At 39.6% G+C, this 20,609-nt stretch overlaps 1 protein-coding gene across 1 annotated transcript; it reads right to left on the reverse strand.

The window, feature by feature from the left end:
- Positions 1-3,462: 3,462 nt before the first annotated feature.
- LOC129518280 (zinc finger CCHC domain-containing protein 17-like) lies at positions 3,463-4,443 on the reverse strand. Its single transcript, XM_055338375.1, is given in 2 exon segments — positions 3,463-3,757; positions 3,759-4,443. Coding segments are annotated over 2 exon segments (720 nt in total). The 5' UTR covers positions 4,329-4,443; the 3' UTR covers positions 3,463-3,607.
- Positions 4,444-20,609: the final 16,166 nt, after the last annotated feature.

Here is a 20,609-nt window from a genome sequence, read left to right on the forward strand (position 1 = left end):
CCAAAGGCAGGCGCTAAACCACTGAGCCACCCAGGGATTCCCCAACTGAGCATTTATTTACCTGATTATACTACCACAGTAGTTATCCCATTCATCTTTTTTTTTTAAGAATGGAAATTGTTTTATTTTTGTAGTTTTGCTTTTGTTTTTTGTCACTTGCATATCTGTTAATGAGATCTTGCCTTCAATACACAAGATATGTAAAGGGATGTTGGGGCAGCCCAGGTGGCTCAGCAGTTTAGAGCTGCCTTCAGCTCAGGATCACATCCCACGTCAGGCTCCCTGCTTCTGACTGTGTCTGTGCCTCCCTCCCCCCCCCATGAATAAATAAAATCTTAAAAAAAAAGTAATGGGATATTGCTCTGGTTACAATAGAGGCAGAGTGTGATCACTGGCCTCCCTCTGCAACCAGCCACAGCCCCTAGCACTGCAACCATCCCCCTATACATACTCACACACCTATCCTGCATCTGGCATCTCAGCAGAATCCTAGGGCCCTGCCACATTAAACAGTGTAAACAACACTTCTCTACAACACAGTCTCAAATTGGGAAGGAAACAAAAAGAATCCCTGAGCATTCAAATAAGATGTGTCAAATTTCCGAGGCTTCTGTTCCCATGCTTCCCTCCTATTTGTGTTCTCTGCGACCTTACAAAATCTGTTCATTCCCTCTTCTTGAATATATATAATTCTAACATGCTTGGTTGTTGCTTCCCAGTGCACAGAATATCAGCTGTAACACCTGAGAGATGGGTGTTGTGCATTGGGAGGGGGAGTTAAGATGCAGGAAAAAAAGGAAGAGATTCTTGCAAATGGTAGCTCTGAGGAATGAAAGCAAGATAGAGAACTTTCTGAAGCAGGAACCAGAATTTACATATCCTGGTGTGACAAGCAGGGACCATTGAGTTTAGGGATGAGTTGTCCCACACCCCTTAATAGTACCCTCCACAGAAGAGTACTGTGTCAGGACACAATACAATCACTGATGCTCATACTCACACTTAAGTTTTAATGACAGGGCCAGTATGGTTTATTCTGATATTCGATGTATGAGGCAGAGGAGTATACAATTCATTTAAGTAACCTGTCCATAAAAGAGGCTAAAATAAACCAAGCCTTAGTAACTTAAAGAGTAACATGCAGCTACCTGAATAACTCACATAGGTGAAATAGCTCATTTCCCACTAAAGTTTAACAAATGAGGTGTTACAAGGAAGGAAAGATGCTTCCATGAATTAAAACATACACTAACATACATTTCCAGTCAATACATGCTTAAAAGTATTCTGCGCCTTTGGACTGTGGACTTGGCAAATGAACAGAAGACTTCCTCTTGTAATTCATTCATCCCATACGGGTATAAGCTGAGTCTGTGTTCTGGCAAGTATTTCCTGAAGCAAACATCTGTCAGGGATCTGGGTCCAGAATGCTGTAACACTGTAGACTCATGTAATATAACAGATACCTTTCAAGAATGGGGGATGTAGGGGGTGGGGAGGGAAGGGGATGGTGGTCATCATGGGAGATCCATGAGGGAGATCATTTGGTAATGGAAAAGGGCACACAGGGAAAGTAATAGCAGCTTCTTTGCTAAGAAGAAATCATTGTGGGTCCTTGCCTTTAGTCCTGGAGCCCACCAGATCACCAAAGATATTGGCGTAAAGGGAATGTGGTCAAGAAACAAAATATGCATCAGACAGCACTTATTACTCTTTCCCACTGGGAATATGCTGAGCATGTAGTCAATATTATGCAATCTTTGATATGACCCTGATTAGAAGTGACTGGCAATAGAACTCGGCATTTTTTCTTTTGTTGGACATATATTCCAAAAGCTCTCAGGTGGTGTGACATAAGCAGGAAAGATTGTGTTCGGTAGAAGGCTGATGGCACATAATGAGCCATGACAACTGGTCTCCTTAATAAAGCTCCTATTCCTTTAGTTATGACCACCACAGCAGCCTATGACAAGTGCTATTATATGGCCAGGGCACTTGCAATGATTTTCCTTCTGTATTGATTTACCTTGTACATATTGAACATACAGTTTAAACACTTTATGTGATCTGTTTAAGGAACCCACGCAAGAGTTGAAGTGAGTTATTTCTTGTAGTAGGAAGATCATCAGATTAAGAAACAGGATACCTGTTGTGCATCTTCGGTTAAGTCAGCGTGCCTTTATCCCCTTCCAGACAATTAAGAGACTTGATAAAATGATCTCTATGTTCTCCTGTTATGGTTCTAATAACACCTAGGATATGGTGCACAAAAACTCTCATGACTAATATTAGACAGAACTCGTGCCATGATCCCACTGACACACACTCAGTCACTAACACTCCCATTACTACGTGGTGTTGGCGTTAGGGTGTCTAGGACAGAATGTCCTTTGTGACTGATGGCAGCAGGCTCTCTGGATGTCTAGATGTGTCTGGTAACATGCCAACTTTTAATGGACTGTACAATCGTTCTGATGGATTTTATGAAAAGATTAAGAATATCTTATTTCATAGTGCCTTTCACATTCCCCTTCCCTGGGAGTCCCCTCAGTTACCTCTTTTGGGGACAGTCTTACTTCCCTTGTGACTCACATCTCAATCATTAATTCATACAGGTCAAAGACAAACTGCTGCAAGTCTCTTCTGTCCCCATTCTCACTTCACCCTCAAATGGTCACCAAGCACCATTCACATATGAAGAGACCTTATTTTGCCATTCAAACATTTTAACTCTTTATCCCCTTCCTGAATTGACGAATTTCACTGTAAGATACAAAACTACAACTATCAGTTAATGAAATGCTATTTCCCAGGCTTGTACATGATACCAATTTACATGAACACTTATTTCCTTTTTTTTTTTTTTTCCGTTTATGCCAGGAATTTAAGCAGAGACCTGAAGTGGAACCAATTGACTCACACAGTAGTAAATACAAAGTAAAGCAATTATCTTGGCTTGAGCTATGTGGTTCAGGGGTCTGGCTGAGTGTCCCACATAAACTCAATCGCTGCAAACAATGGTTTTCGGGCTGTCCCTTGTAGCCTGGTAGAATCACACTGGGGGAATGGAGAAAGTGAGCACGACTTCTTACCATGTTCTCCCTCCGCCTGCTGGTCTCCCTCGGCCCCTGTGTCGGACGCCGCAGGGATCACTCACCAATCAGCCCAGGGCAGACCCGACGGCAGGGGGGGGGGGCATCACTGTTCTCCCAACTACAGCCAGACTCGCCTCCACAGCAGTACCTGTGGCTGCAGCCTGGACTCCCGTGCAGGAGTCCCATGAATCTGGCTCTGGCAGTGGCAGCTGGAGAGGGTAATAGGACCTCCTGCTGAATGAAGGAAGTTGAGTGAATGAATGGGTGAGCTGCAGGGGTCACTTGCAAAGGGACCAGGAAGGATAAGTTAACAACAACTCATTCAGGCAGATGCTTTGACATCTAACTCCCAAACCTGCCTGCTGCGTAAGGGGAAGCCATCTCCCGCGGGTGAAAAGTCAGTGGGGTGGGAGGCCATATTCACAATACTGAGTCTTTCCCGGAGCCAGGGCTTCAAGGCACAAGGCTCCTGGTTCCTCCTCCTCTCACCACCCCCTCTACTCTTTCCACTCTCACTCCTTGTGTTTCTTCTTGTGCTTCTTCTTCTTCTTCTTCTTTGCTGCCTTGCTGTCTTTTGATATGTGCCTTGCCCTCTTGCCTGTGTCACTCTCAGAGTCTGAGCTGTCAGAGTCAGACGACTTCCTGTCTCTATGTTTTTTTTTTCTTCTTTTCCTTCTTTCTTTTTCTAGAATTCCTTGTGGGGTCAGGCTTCTCAAACTCTGCTGACTTTGCCTCTTCCTTCTCCTCTTCCTCATCCAGTATCAGAGAATACTTGGTCCCTCCTGGTTGCATAAAACAATCCTTTGCAAAGTGGCCTTTACAGCCACACTTCTTGCAGGTGGTGTTCAGGACAGCCTCGAGGGTGATCTTCTGCCCAGTGTAATCCTGGAAGGACCGCCGCCGCCTTTCTTCTTGCTCAATGATAACGTTGTTGGGGTCAAGGTCTTTCCCAGTTCCTTGGTTGATGACTTTCATGGATAGGGATACTTTTATCCTATCATTTTTCATCTCCCGGCCAATAAGCTTCACCCACACTTTGTCTCCAACATCCACTATCTCAGAGGGCTTATCCACACGACAGGATGACATGTGAGTTCGATGGACCAGACCTTGCTTCCGACAGCCAGGGATTTTGATGAAGGCTCCATAGTCTGTAACCATAGCAACCTCTCCTTGGAAAATAGTGTAGAGAGCAGGCAAGTTCTCCATGGTCTCGGGTCTTCCTGAATTCATCCTTAATGTTCTATGGCTCCTCCATTTCTCTTCTGCTAAAGTTAATTCAAGTGTCTCTGGGTCAGCTCCGGGTCTCCCGGCCGCAGCATTGCGCGAAACGCCAAAACCAGACAACGCTTCCACCCACCTGAACACTTATTTCCAATTGAAAGTTTCTTTTAATGACAATAAATTGGAGAAATCCTTCCTTCGTCACCCCCCACGTTGATTGGCACCAGCAATTCCCCAAACCCTAGACAGTGGTTAAGAGAAATTCAATCCATGGTGGCCAAAATTCTTCTGAGAACTTTGAGTTTCCTATGAATTATTGATGCACCCTGTTCTTATGATTGTTTTTCAATATAAACCTGTATATATACTTGCTTATATCCAAATATCCTGCAAATAGTAGGTAAACTATAGTTGGCAGTAGTCAAATAATCAGTGAAACTCTCACACTAAATAAATGAGCTTCCATGAAGGAAGTAATTATTTCAGGAACTAGCTTAAATCTTTCATTCCACGAAGGTCCTATGTCATATTTATTAATGTTCAATAAACTATTATTGTACATATCTTTAAAGGCTTTACAATTCATAAAATCTATTCCCACTTTAGAGATGAGGAAATCAAGATAGAGAGAGTTGGTTAATTTCTCCCATTTGTTAATGTTTTTAATATCTTTTGTACCTGGAGCAGTGCTCAGTGCTATTGTCAGTAACTCAATAACTCACAGCATGGAATGGCTCATTTTTTATTCTTTTTTTATTCCAAAAGAATCTTCTGATAGAATAAGAAGGGAAGAGGTTTGCAGTTCCTCATCCCACCTCAGTCAATTAATAAGCCCTTCTGGAATAAAGCTCTCTTTATAATATTATCAATATTGCAATAACAAAGAAAAAAGCCAAATCATATATTAGTACGAACTGTGCCACTCCATGGCAATGTTTTTACTATGTTGCATTGCTGTGTGTCTTTACACAATTAAGCCATTTCCTCCATAGCTTCTATCCATTCCCAGACAATAGAAGGTATATACAACCAGTCCTCAGCGGAAGTGTGATGTCACTGGCAAGTCTCTCCATTGCATCTCAGTGACACCTCTCCTCCTCTTTAGGTTCCCTATGTTTCCTGTTCTAAACCTTCCATCAAAGCAGAAGAGGAGCTGATACTAATTATTTTAGGAGAGAAAAGAGATGTTCAGCCTTTGCTTATGAGGAACTACTCTCCATATGTGTAAGCCAGAATCCAAGGCCTACTGAACAGCTCCTGTTCCCTAAGAATGTCACCAATATTAACATTTCGGTATAAAAGGCTAAGGAAAGGGAAAGTAAAAATTAGCATATCAACTATTTTTCTCTCTCTGGTTTGTGCATGCTTGAATGCTTCACTGGCCCCAATTCCGCTTATCAGTCAGTGCTATTCTTCTTTTGGAGAAATAGAGCCACAAGAATTTTCATAGTAAGAGGTTTAGAATAGAAATAGAAATTTAGAGCTAGAAATGATCATAAAGATGTTCTAGTCCAGCCTCTTCATTTAAGAGATGAGAAAATGGGAGACTACTAAGACAGAGAGTAGTTTGCCCACACATAGTCTAGTAAGTGGCAGGGAATAGACAATATTTAGGTGTCCCAGGCTGGCTCTTCCACCCTACCTACTCTGACTTATATCTCAAGTCAGAGTTTCTCTGGAGCTTGGTCACTGGCCAAACGAGGCTCTGGGGACTGCTGCAGATCCAACTTAAAGACAAATTAGGAGGCCAAGCCCCAGTCTAAACAGCCATTAATAGATATAGAGTCCTTGGGGTATCTGGGTGGCTCAGTCAGTTAGGTGTCCAACTCTTGATGTCTCAGCTCAGGTCTTGATCTCAGGGTCCTGAGTTTAAGCCCAGTGTTGGGCTCCATGGTGGGCACAGAGCCTACTTAAATAAATATAGAGCCCAGCTCACCTATCTGAATCCATTGACCAAGAAAACAATAGTACTAGAACCTGAGTACATAGATCCAGAAGGACACCATCACCCTCTTTCTTATGAAAGGCTGAGCTCTTACTCCAGTTTAGGTGACAGGATACATCATTTACTCATTTTAAGTCCCCTTTACCTGACAGGTTGCCCCATGCTCTTCTGAAGTGTTACCTCTCCAATTCTACCAAAATCATATTTATGTTTTCCAGTAAATTACATTTAGTGTTGGCAATGAATTTTATTGTCATTCCAAAATCTACCTTTTTTTTTTTTTATAAAGAGAGAGAGGGGCAGAGGAAGGGAGAGAGAGAGAGAGAATCTTAAGCAGGCTCCATGCCCAGCATGGAGCCCAGTGCAGGGCTCAATCTCACAAACCTGAGATCATGACCTGAGCTGAAATCAAGAGTCAGACACTCAACCAATGAGCTACCCAGGCGCCCCCCCCCCAAATCTACCTTTACTCAGGCCCTCAAGTACATTTCTTTGCCTTCCATAGGATATGTTGGTATTATTAAGCAGAAAGAATTATGTTTATTATTAAGCAAGAAAACAGAAAATAAAGAGAAGCAAAAATAAAAATGATTCCTAATCCCACCATCTCTGGAATTGCCACTGCTAACATTCCCAAAGTTTTCTGAGGATAATTTGAATCATTAGAAGTCTTTCCTGTAGTTAACAGTGACAGAGCCATTAGATCGTTGTTCCCTATTCTATCAAAAAATGACACTTAACCAATCATCTTTTCAAAACCTGATAGCACCAAGTTTATTTCTGCCTCAGGACCTTTGCACTAGCCATTCCTTTTGCCTGGCGTACTTCTCTTATGCCTTCTCAGGCTAATTCTTTCTTGGTATTTCACACTCCTTGAGAAGAACCTTCCCTTACCAACTTCCTCATATTAGAAGTTAATCATTTCCAATCAGATTACCCTATCGTATTTTCAACATAACACTTAACAGCACCTGATATTTTCTTCTTTATTTCTTTAGCTCTTTTTTTGTATATTTTTTTATTGGAGTTCGATTTGCCAACATACAGTATAACACCCAGGGCTCATCCGTCCAGTGACCCCTCAGTGCCCGTCACCCAGTCACCCCATCCTTTATTGTCTGTCTCCTTAACTAAGTTGCATGAGGACAGAGACTGTATGTGTCTTGTTCATCATGAGACTTCCCAGCCCCTAGCATAGTACCTGACACACATCAGGTAGTCAGTAATGGTTTGAAAGATAGGAGTAATGGTTTGAAGTAAATGGTTTGAAATAAATGAGCCATGAGAAAACATGTACTTTGGGTTGTACTGAATGACCCATGCTCTCTTATGTTATCTCTCACATCTAGTACCCCAGGGGTGCCTGTGGAGTCTGTGGCATTGAAAAGCACTAATTTGCCTACACAAGGTTTAGTCCCGAGACTTACTAGCATTATCTTTTTTTTTTCTTTCTAGCATTATCAATGAGAATGCAGTCAGTTCCCTCTTTTACTTTAGTCACAGCATTGGAAACACCTTGAATTCACTGAATACCACATGATATGACTTACTTGAATAAATATAAATGGTGAAGTTTGCTTTTTGTAGTACTTCTATATTCAACTGAGGCATTTTGAATGAGCATGTTTCTCATAAGTAGTTAATATTTCTACACCCTTTAATCAAAACCTAGTATTATGGTATGAGGAGAACATGAAACTCTATCCCTAAAAGTATACTATAGGCCTAAATATTAGTGGTCAAATTAGTCCTGATCTCTAGCACAATAAGTATTCAAATAGTTTTCCTTCAGAGAGCAGGACTTTTTGATATACATAGCCTACTTGTCTAAATTTAATCTAATTTGGGGGAAAGATGGAATAATTTTACCTTTGAGGCCTATATTCAATTTGATTATAATCATGTAAAGAGTAATAAACATCAGAACTTACTTTAAAGGCAACAAAATTCTCACATTGTGGGTAGGTATTTGGGAGTCATGTCTAATTTAACTTTTAGGATAGAAATGATGGATACTGATAGGCAATAACTGAAGGCATGAGCTTTGTAATCAGGAATCCTGGCTCAAGCACCTGTGTGCTTCAGTGGTTAAGCATCCGCTTTTGGCTCAGGTCAACATCCTGGGGTCCTAGGTTCCAGCCACACATGGGGCTCCCTGCTCAGTGAGGGATCTACTTGTCCCTCTCCCTCTGCTGCTCCTCCTGCTTGTGCTCTCTCACTCTCTCTCAAATAAATAAATAAAATCCTTAAAAAAAAGAATCCTGGCTCAAGTCTAAGATTCATCATTTACTAGGACACCTTGGACAAGTGGCTTTAACCTCTTTAAAACTCAGTTCACTCATCTGTAAAATCAGTAATAGTGCCTCCCAAATGGGTAGTAAAGATTAAATAACATATGCATTACTCTGGAAGATACTTACTACATAGCAAACACTCCACAAAAAGTAGCTAGTATGACTCTATACATAAAAAATATATGTTTATTTAGCTTATTTACCAAATGCCAATGCTTACTAAGACCTGCTTAGTATGAAATAGAAATCATCTAGGACACAGGGCAAGTCAGTCCTGAATCTGTTTCTGAAGAAGTTCACATCTGGGTGTAAGAGATAAGATGAAAATGCAAATAACTAGAAGCCAAGGGAGATCTGGCCAAATGCTCTAAAAAGTAAAATTGTATGGGGTTAGAATTCTTTTGGTTGAAGGTGACAAAAACAACCCAAACCAGTTTAAGCATAAGGGTGACAGACTGGCTTTCAGAATCAAAGAATGAGCCCCAAGGGCTTGGACTAGAAACTTCATGCTACTGAGTTGCATAGGATCTCTCCCTCTCCCATTTCTGCCAGTGATCACAGATTTTTGCTTGACTCCATTCTGTTCTAATGCAGTATGAATTCCTCCTTGTCACAGAAATTATGGCTATAATTATCCCTCAATTCTAATTCTTCCAATTTAGCACTGAACCAACTGAGATGGCCAGGAGGATGGAGTATTATGATTGGCTTGGCTTTGATTATCTACCCACCTGTAAAGTGCAATGAGGGTAGAAAAAAACCCAAAGGAAGGTAGGACAGGTTTCTAGAAAGAGATAAATAATAAATGTGCAAACAAAAGACAAGTATTCATAAAAATGCAAAGAAATTGGATGCTAAATGGTGTAGCTGCTATGGAAAACAATGTGGAGGTTCCTTTAAAAATTAAAAATAGAAACACCATATAATCCGGAAAGCCCACTTCTAGGTTTTTATCCAAAAGAATTGAAATTAGAATCTCAAAAGGTAATAACACTCCCATGTTCACTGCAGCGTTATTCACAACAGCCAAGATGCGGAAACAATCTAAATGCCCATCATCAGATGAATGGATAAAGAAAATTTGGTATAAACATACAACGGGAAATTATTTAGCCTTAAAAAAAAGGATGAAACTTCAGGGCCCTATACTAAAATAACCCAGTCACAGAAAGACACATACTGCATGGTTCCAATTACTTGAGGTATCTGAAATAGTCAAATTCACTGAATCAGAGTGGAATGGTGGTTGCCAGAGGCTGAGGAAGGGAGGAAGGTGGGAGATACCAATCAACAGGCATAAAGTTTTAGTCAAGCAAGATGAGTAAACTCTAGAGATGTGCTCTACAACATTGTACTTGTAGTCAACAATAATAGGTTATACTATACCCTTAACATGGGATCTATTCACTTAAAGTTTTAAATATTCTTACCACAATAAAATAAAGTTTAAAAAAGAACAAATGTTATCTAAAACAATGATCTGATAATACCAGCCATATTACATCATGCCAAACAATCCTGCATTTTAGTATGAATATATTTTTATTATTATATCAGTGGGAAAATGCTTAATATCAAAACAAATGACATTTCTCTAACCTTCTTGTCTGTTTATCTGGGAGGAGCTGGAGAGAGAGCTAAATTTTTAAAAAATATTCTGGTTATAATGGACTCAATCTCTATCAGATTCTCGGTAATTTGAAAGTCCTGTGTAGTCAGTGGGTCAATTAAACGTTAGAAATAGATTAAATTTCTCTTGAGACTTTAAAAAATTATTTTATTTATTAATTTATTAATTTTTATTTAGATTCAATTAATTAATATATAGTGTATTATTCATTTCAGAGGTAGAGTTCAGTGATTCATCAGTTGCATAGGGAAAGACCCATTTTCCTTCCCAATATCCATTCTCCCTTTCTTTCTTAATAAAAGAACCACAATTTTTTTAAATTTTATTTGGAGTTCAATTTGCCAACATACAGCATAACACCCAGTGCTCATCCCGCCAAGTGCCCCCCTCAGTACCCATCACCCAGTCACCCCAACCCCCCACCCACCTCCCCTTCCACTACCCCTTGTTCATTTCCCAGAGTTAGGTGTCTCTCATGTTTTGTCACCCTCACTGATATTTTCACTCATTTTCTCTCCTTTCCCTTTATTCCCTTTCACTAATTTTTATATTCCCCAAATGAATGAGACCATATAATGTTTGTCCTTTTCCAATTGACTTATTTTACTCAGCATAATACCCTCTAGGTCCATCCACGTCAAAGCAAATGGTGGGTATTTGTCGTTTCTAATGGCTGAGGAATATTCCATTGTATAATAAACCACATCTTCTTTATTAATTCATCTTTTGATGGACATCGAGGCTCCTTCCACTGTTTGGCTACTGAAAAGAACCACAATTTTTAAACTGAATACATTGCCACTTAGCTAGGAAACCTACATTTCCAAGACCTCTTTGCAGTTTGGAACAGTCATGTTACTGAGTTCAGGACAACAGGAAATCTGGCATGGCACTTCCATGAAAAATGGAGGTGACACCCTTCTTGTTCCCTCTTCCCCTTTTCTGCTATAGGGAATGCGGTTGCAATGGCTGGAGTCATCTTGGTCTCTGAGGCAACAATGGGAATCTAAGTCTAAGCATGAGTGAGCAACAAAATAAGCAAAGCTTGGGTCTCTAACACCATTGAGCTGCCATCCCATCCCTGAACTGTCTCTCTCCAGACTGAAAAAAATCTACATCTTGTTTAAGGCACTAATTTTCACATATCAGTAACAGGCACAGCTGTTACTCACAGCTGAACCTAATCCTAATTGATCCAAAAGATGTACTTAATAAGTATACCTTATTTCATTTGAATTAAAAATCCTAATGGCCTTTTCTCTGTGAATACACAGCCTAATACCATCTTGAAACTAGAAGACAAGTGCCTAATAGTCTTTGAGCCACTACACATCTTTTTGTAAGTTTAATGCTGCTGTTACATGAATGATAAACCCAAATTAATACAAATGTTTCTTATGAAGAATGTTTTCATTTTTTACTTTAATAATGTTAAAATGCAAAGGTAAATATAAAAATGAAGCTAATATTTTACGTCAGCTCGTTACAGATTTATTGTATAACTGAATCATTTAACACCATTTTAGATGAGTCAGCTCCCAACATGCTAGCCCTAAGAGGTGAATTAATCTAATTGTTCTGTCAATGCTTACACATTTTATGTTAATATTAAAAGGTTCTCCCATGGAAATATTATATTCTTATTTTTAATTTGCTGGCAACCGTCTCAAGGAGGCAATATAGTTTGCACGAATGACAATGAATGAATGGAAAAGCTGGAGTTAGGGAGTTTTTGAATTATTTAAAAAGAGTGACAATGCTGAGACTGTAACCAAGTTAAAATCAGTAAAGTTACATTCTGTCTTCATAGGTGAAAATGTACAGGCCAAAATCAGTGAAGGATGCAGCATGAATCCTTCAACAGTGTAGATGGGTTTGACTTATGTCTATACTATGTGGTCAAGTGACGTTGACAAAGCAATTACTTAACTGAATTTAATAAAAATTTCTAGTATATCACTCATCCACCCATCCAAAGTACTGTGAGTACTTACTATGTGACAGGCAAAATGCTAGGTGTTAAGGGTGTAAGGATAAATAATACATGAAGAAAGGCAAATAACCCAATGTGACTGGAGGTGGAGGTACATGAGAAAATAAATCAGGAGATTATTCTATTCATTGATTCAGCCAACTCCCTCAATCAACCAACAATTACTGAATACCTACTATGCACCTGACTAGTAGCTATGGATACAGAATCAAATACAAGCATTAATGTGTCCTACAAAGTATTAAATTGACTAGAAGGCTCAATATTACCTGTGTAGTAGCTAAAATATTGTCTAGATATAAAGAGGACTTTAACTGTGTCTTAAGAAAAATATTAAGTCTTTACATCAACCCCAAAGGAAAAATTCCCCCATCTAACTGGAAGCAGACAACCTTGCTCAGCAAGGTTCGTGGCATATATCATACATTCAATAATGATAACAATAACTTAATTAATAATATTACTATTGTGTAAGGCCTAATTCTTCCTGCATAAATGTGCCACAGACCTCATTTTCAGGAATACAGGCCTTTCTTTCATTAATTCTATAAGTACTGATTGATTACCAACTATGCAAGGGGCACTGTTTTAGACACTTGGGGTATAATAGTGGACAAAACAGAAATGATCCGTGCACTCAAAGAGCTTACATTCTAGTGGGGAGAAGTAGGCAATGCATAAACAACAAATCAGTGATACAGTATATTAAAAAGGGATAATACTATAGAGAAATAAATGGAGAATATAAAGGGGGTGAGGAGTGCTAGACTGAGGGACAATTGCATTATTAAGAAGAATGGTTCAAGAAGCAAGCCCCCACTGACAAGGTGATATTTGAACAAAGATTTGAAGGAGGTAAGTAAGCTAGTTACACAGAGAAATGGTAGAAGAGTAGAACTGCCAATGCAAAGGCAGGATTATCTGAAGAACAGCACAAGGTTTGGCTGGAGGAGAGTGACTGGGGGAGTGGGAAGGAGTGGGAAGGAAGAAGATCCAAGAGATGATGAGAGATCAGAATACTTAAGGACTTGCAAGTCATTTTAAGGACTTTCGGTTTTACTCTAAGTGCACAGTGAACTACTGGAGGGTTCTGAGTTAAAAGAATAACATGATCAGACTTAGGTTTTTAAAGGATCATTCAAGTGTTAACATTTAGGATAAATTAAAGAATACGAGAAAAGCAGAGAGACAATTAATAGGCTGTTACAGTAATCTAGGAAGAAGATGATGATGGCTTGAACCTGTATAGTAGAAGAAGAGGTTGTGAAAAATGGTGAGATTTGGTATTTATTTTAAAGTCAATAGAATTTCCTAAAAAAAAAGAAAAAGAAAAAAACTGGATATAGAATATGAGAGAAGAAATGCAAGAAGTGATCCTGAAATTTTTGGCTTTAGTGATTACAAAGATGGAATTTCTCTCAATGGAGAAAAGGAATGCTGTTGAAAGAACAGGTTTAATAATGGAAACAATTCAGTTCTGAACATTTTGAATTTCAGATGTTTATTAGCCAACCATTTGAATATATTAATTAGAAAACCGAGTCTGGAATTTAAGAGATGTACAGGCTGTGGAGCACCTGGGTGGCTCAGTGGGTTAAGCGTCCTACTCTTAATTTTTGCTCAGGTCATGATCTGAGGATCACAGGCTCTGCACTCAATGTGGAGTCTGCTTGAGATTCATTTTCTCCCTTTCCCTCTCCCTCTGCCCCTCCCCCACTGCTCACACACACCCAAATAAATAATTAAAATCTTTTAATCTCTCTCTTAAATCTCTCTTTCAAGTAAATAAATAAATTTTTTTAAAGACATGTACAGGGACACCTGGGCAGCTCAGCAGTTGAAGGTCTGCCTTCGGCTCAAGGCATGATCCCAGGAGTCCAGTATCCAGTCCCACGTCAGGCTCCCTGGGGGGATCCTGCTTCTCCTTCTGCCTCTCTATGTCTCTCATGAATAGATAAATAAAATTTTAAAAAAGAAATCATTAAAAAAAGAGATGCACACTCTGCAAGCATTGCTTTGATCTTTAGTATTTTGTTATGGCAGCCCTCACAAACTAATACAGGGGGACTTACCAGTCTATCCACCGAGTGGAAGTACTGGTTCACCTGGTATTGCCTAAGTTACTTCTTTCGGTTTCTAGATTGTGGTGGGGGGTGGGGTCAGTAACTGCCAAGTCTGTGTTAACCTCTGCTGTTGGGTAAGGGAAAAGGTGGGATGTTGGGGTCCAAATATCAATTTGTGTTCTTCTTACCAATTTTCTCCTACTTTTCCAAGTTCTTATTGGTTGCCTCTTACATTAATTCGATGGATTACCATGGTACTCAGCAAAGAGGAGCAGGAAGAAACCATGTGGTCCAGACTAAAGTCCAAACACAATTGTTTACTCAGTCAAGTAATGTGTTCACAGAAAAATAAAGACTAGTGGGATGTCTCATATTGCCTACAGTACCCAACCTAGTGTTGGACTCCTGTAAATAACGTTGGAGGCTCTATAAATACCCCTTGCTGAAAATTGAAGTGAATGTCAGTAAATGACTCTTGTAACCTTCTGTAGCCCAATCCCCTAAGACCATAATAGCTCTTTCATCTATGAAGCTATGGTTACTTAATCCTAAATATAACCTCAGTCCCAACCAAGGCTTTGGGACCATGTACTTGACAATCTATTCTGATCAGGAAATGGAAAGAGCTGAATGCCAATAACTGGATATGAATAACTTTGTCTTTAATCTTGCTTTATTTAACTTTCTATCCTGGTTGTAGTAGCTAAGGCCTATTCATATACCACCATTCTAAAAATCGGGCTCTGTCCAATTACTGCCTAACTCCTGTGGGCTGCCTTAATCTGATGATGTGTATATACCTCGATTTCTTTTTCACTGGGTTCTTTTTAAGGTCTTAGGACTTCAGATCTTGAAGCAGTATCTTTATTACAGAATCACCATGATCATGCCTATCTACCAGCCTGACCTACCTATCTAAAACTTACTGTCATACTTTCTATCTGCCAAGTTCTACCTAATGTTAAAATGTCTGCTTGCTGCTGGACCAGTCAGATACCAACTGCCTGCTGACTGCTTGTTCCTAAGATTTATACTAGCCACCTACCCCAAGAGACCAACAAAGCTGGGAGTAGGTTTGTCAGAAAAATATGGATGCAAGTAAAATGTGAATTTTAGAAAAAAACAATTTTTAGTATACATATGTTGCGAATATTACATGGAATATACCTATGATAAAAAACTTATTTATTTGAAATTCAAATTTAACTGGGCATCCTGTGCTTTTATTTGCAAAATCTGGCAACTCTTGCTAGAACTATGAAAACCAGAACTCCCAGGTGCTTAATTTTTTTATTCAGATGTGTTGTTCTCTTCAGACTTTAAGATGAGATTTTTATTTATTCCAATTGGTAATAAGACACTAAGTCACCATGCAAGTGGCCTGAAATTAATGTATTCATTTTCCATTTTAAAAAACTGAAAAACAGAAAACTGCCTGTATCCTAGGCACTACTCAATGAATTCATTGTGGGTAACAGGATAAGTAGAATTGCATTTAGTTCCAGACTGCAAATTGAAAATTAATGAAAGAGGATGATGGGTGAAGCCTGACATCACCTTGGAGAGGGATGTTCTATTTAACTAGTCAGGTTCATTTCATTTTCTATAGCAATCTGATTGATTGGAGGATAATTCCGGGTACATTAATGTCACCTAATCACTGCAGTCCTAAAAAGCTAGATGTGCACATATTTAGACAATACAAACTATACTTATTCCTCATATTCCAACTCTGGAAATAGATCAAAAACTCTAGATTTTGCCCGAAAACAATGGCCCATGAAGTTGTGACATTAAGGACCTTCATCAAAAATGCCTGGAACTATGATCCTACTACTGTTTTATACTTATTTATTTATTTATTTATTTATTTATTTTTATTCATAGAGACACACACACACACAGAGAGAGAGAGAGAGAGAGAGATTGAGAGAGAGGCAGAGACACAGGCAGAGGGAGAAGCAGGCTCCATGCAGGGAGCCTGACATGGGACTCGACCCAGGGTCTCCAGGATCATGCCCTGGGCTGCAGGCGGCGCTAAACCGCTGAGCCACTGGCGCTGCCCCTGTTTTATAAATGTCAGAAAGCATCTGGTAGAGAAAGCTTTTTATTCTTTTTTGAAAGATAATTAACATACACTGTTAAATAGTTTCAGATATATGATATAACAATTCAACAATCCTATACATTTCTCAGTGCTCATCAAAATAAGCGTGCTTTTAATCCCTTTATCTATGTTACCCATCCTCCCACTCACCACCCGTAATACAACCTACAGAATGGGAGAAGATACTTGCAAAAGACATATCAGATCAAAGGCTAGTATCCAAGATCTATAAAGAACTTATTAAACTCAACACCCAAGAAACAAACAATCCAATCATGAAATGGGTAGAAGACATGAACAGAAATTTCACCAAAGAAGACATACACGTGGCCAACAAGCACATGAGAAAATGCTTCACATCACTTGCTATCAGGGAAATACAAATCAAAACCACAATGAGATACCACCTCACACCAGTGAGGAAGGTGAAAATTAACGAGACAGGAAATAAAAAATATGTTGGTGAGGATGTGGAGAAGGGGGAACCCTCTTGCACTGTTAGTGGGAATGTGAACTGGTACAGCCACTCTGGAAAACTGTGTGGAGTTTCCTCTAAGAGTTAAAAATAGAACTGCCCTATGACCCAGCAATTGCACTGCTGGGGATTTACCCCAAAGATACAGATGCAGTGAAAAGCTGAGACACCTGCACCACAATGTTTCTAGCAGCAATGTCCACAATAGCCAAACTGTGGAAGGAGTCTCGGTGTCCATTGAAAGATGAATGGATAAAGAAGACGTGGTCTATATATACAATGGAATATTACTCAGCCTTTAGAAGAGACGAATATCCACCATTTGCTTCAACGTGGATGGACCTGGAGGGTATTAAGCTGAGTGGAATAAGTCAATCGGAGAAGGACAATCATCATATGGTTTCACTCATACAGGGAATATAAGAAATAACGAAAGGGATTATAAGGGAAAGGCGGGGAACTGAGTGGGAAAAATCAGAGAGGGTATCAGAACTGAGAGACACCTAACTCTGGGAAACAAAGGGTTGAGGAAAGGGAGGTGGGAGGGGGAGAGGGTAACTGGGTGATGGGCACTGAGGGGGGCACTTGATGGGATGAGCACTGGGTGTTATATTATATGTTGGCATATCGAACTCCAATAAAAAATATAGACAAAAAATTAGATAGAAATTTTAAAATTTTTTTTAAAAATTAAAATACCGGGATCCCTGGGTGGCGCAGCGGTTTGGTGCCTGCCTTTGGCCCAGGGCGCGATCCTGGAGACCCAGGATCGAATCCCACGTCGGGCTCCCGGTGCATGGAGCCTGCTTCTCCCTCTGCTTGTGTCTCTGCCTCTCTCTCTCTCTCTCTCTCTCTCTCTCTCTCTCTGGGACTATCATAAATAAAAAAAAATTAAAATACCAACAGAGGGGATACCTGGGTGGCTCAGCAGTTTAGCACCTGCCTTTGGCCCAGGGCGCGATCCTGGAGTCCCGGGATTGAGTCCCACGTCAGGCTCCCGGCATGGAGCCTGCTTCTCCCTCCTCCTATCTCTATAATTAAATGAATAAATACTAAAAAATATAAATAAAAAAATACCAACAGAATTTTTAACAGACCTAGAACAATCCTGAAATATGTATAGGACCACAAAAGACCCTGAATAGTGAAAACAATATTGAAAAAGAAAACAAAGCTGAAGGCATCACAATTATAGACTTCAAGTTATATTATAAAGCTGTAGTAATCAAAACAGTATGGCACTGGCACAGAAATAGACACATAGATCCTTGGAACAGAATAGAAAACCCAGAAATGAACCCACAATTATATGGTCGATTAATCTTTGACAAAGCAGGAAATAATATCCTGGGAAAAAGTCTCTACAATTAATGGTGTTGGGAAAACTGGACAGCAACATGCCAAAGAATTAAACTGGACCACTTTCTTATACCACACACAAACATAAATTCAAAATGGATAGACCTAAATGTGAGACCTGAAACTATAAAAATCCTAGTAAAGAACATAGGTAGTAACCTCTTTGACTTTGCCATAGCAACTTCTTTCTAAATATGTCTCCTGAGGTAAGGGAAACAAAAGTAAAACTGAACTATTGGGACTTCATCAAGATAAAAAGCTTCTGCAGAGGAAAGGAAACAATAAATAACACTAAAGGCAGCCTACAGAATGGGAGAAGTTATCTGCAAATGACACATCTGATAAAGCGTTAATATCCAAAATATAAAAAGAACTTATAAAACTCAACATCAAAAAAATAAATAAATAACCCAATTAAAAAATGAGCAGAAGGGTTGCCTTGGTGGTACAGTCAGTCAAGCATCTGACTTTTGGTTTTGGCATGGGTTGTGATCTCAGGGTCATGAGATCAAGCACCATGTAAGGCTCTATGCTGAGCATGGAGTCTGCTTGGGTGTCTCTCTCCCTCTCCTTATTCCCCTCTCCCTGCTCTCTCTCTAAAATAAATAATCTTTTAAAAAAAGAAGGGCAGAAAACATGAATAGACATTTTTCCAAAGAAGACATCCAGATGGCCAACAGACGCATGAAAACATGCTCATCATCATTCATCAGGGAAATGCAAATCAAAACCACAATGAGATATCACCTCACATCTGTCAGAGTGGCTAAATCAACAATACAAGAAACAACAGGTGTTGGTGAGGATGTGAAGAAAGGGGAATCCTCTTGTACTGCTGGTAGGAACTCAAACTGTTGTAACCACTCTGGAAAACAGTATTGTGGTACCTCAAAAAGTTAAAAATAGAACTACCCCCCCCCAAAAAAATAGAACTACCCTACAATCTAGCAATCACACTACTGGGTACTTATTGACCCGAAAAATACAAAAGAATTAATTCAAAGTGATACACGCACCTTGATATTTATAGCAGCATTATCTACAATAGCCAAATTATGGAAACAATCCATCTGTCCATCAACTGATGAATGTATAAGGAATACATAATATATATATTCAACGAAATATTACTCAGCCATAAAAAGAATGAAATTTTGCCATTTTCAGCAACACAAATGGAACTATAGAGTATTATGGTCAGCAAAATAAGTCAGAGAAAGAGAAATACCATGTGATTTCACATATAATTTAAGAAACAGAACGCATGAGCAAAGGAACAAAAAAGAAAGAGGCAAACCAAAAAATAGACTCTTAACTATAGAGAACAATCAGATGGTTACCAGACTGGGGGCGGGGAATGGGGGAAATAGGTGATGGGGATTAAGGAGGGCACTTCTGATGAGCACTGGGTGATGATGTATGGAAGTGTTGATCCATTATATTGTACATCTGAAACTAATATTACAGTGTATTTTAAGTAACTGAAATTTTAATAAACACCTAAAAAATTCCTAGCAGTTATTTTTCTTTTTTGAGAGTTAGAAAGCAATTCACCTTTAGAACAGATTTTCTTGAGGGTGCCTGGGTGGCTCAGTTGGTTAAGCATCTGCCTTCTGTTCAGTTCATGATCCCAAGTTCCTGAGATTGAGCCCCACATTGGGCTCCTTGCTCAGCAGGGAGTCTGCTTCTCCCTCTCCCTCTGCTCCTCCATCCCCTTCATGCTCTCTCTCATTCTGTCTCTCTTTTCTCAAATAAATAAATACAAATCTAAAAAACCAGATTTTCTTTACTCTGGAAAAAAATCTTGCAATATTCCCTTTAAGTTATGTAAATGTAAATCAGTACTCTAACACTGTTCTTTTTTTTTTTAAGATTTTATTTATTCATGAGAGAGAGAGAGAGGCAGAGACACAGGCAGAGGGAGAAGCAGGCACCATGCAGGGAGCCCGACGTGGGATACGATCCCGGGGTTCCAGGATCATGCCCTGGGCCAAAGGCAGGTGCCAAACCGCTGAGCCACCCAGGGATCCCCCTCTAACATTGTTCTTAGATAAGGACCTAATTGGATACTGTCATAAAGTGGGGGAGGAAAAATTGGCAATGGTTTCGTTTTTCAGTACTCATACTGAGTGATAGTAGATAGTGTTTTCCTTATCATTCCCATGTATATCGATTTGTACCCTTAAGTTATGTAGGAACCAAGGATCATTTTGGCAGAATGAGTAGAATTTCCACCTCCCACCACACTGCAGTTCGAAAATATAGTAGCAAAGTCAATATGATGGGTGGGATGGCCCCGAATGAGGCCAGATGGTGAAAGAGAAAAAGGATTTCTGGGAGAAAAGTCTGGATTAGTGACTCAAATGAGACACTAGAAGTCAAGCTCATTCTAGTTGGAATGGTGGTTGATGTGTCTATCAACTT

Source organism: Nyctereutes procyonoides, unplaced genomic scaffold, assembly GCF_905146905.1.
Source record: "Nyctereutes procyonoides isolate TBG_1078 unplaced genomic scaffold, NYPRO_anot_genome, whole genome shotgun sequence".
Taxonomy (NCBI): Eukaryota; Metazoa; Chordata; class Mammalia; order Carnivora; family Canidae; genus Nyctereutes; species Nyctereutes procyonoides.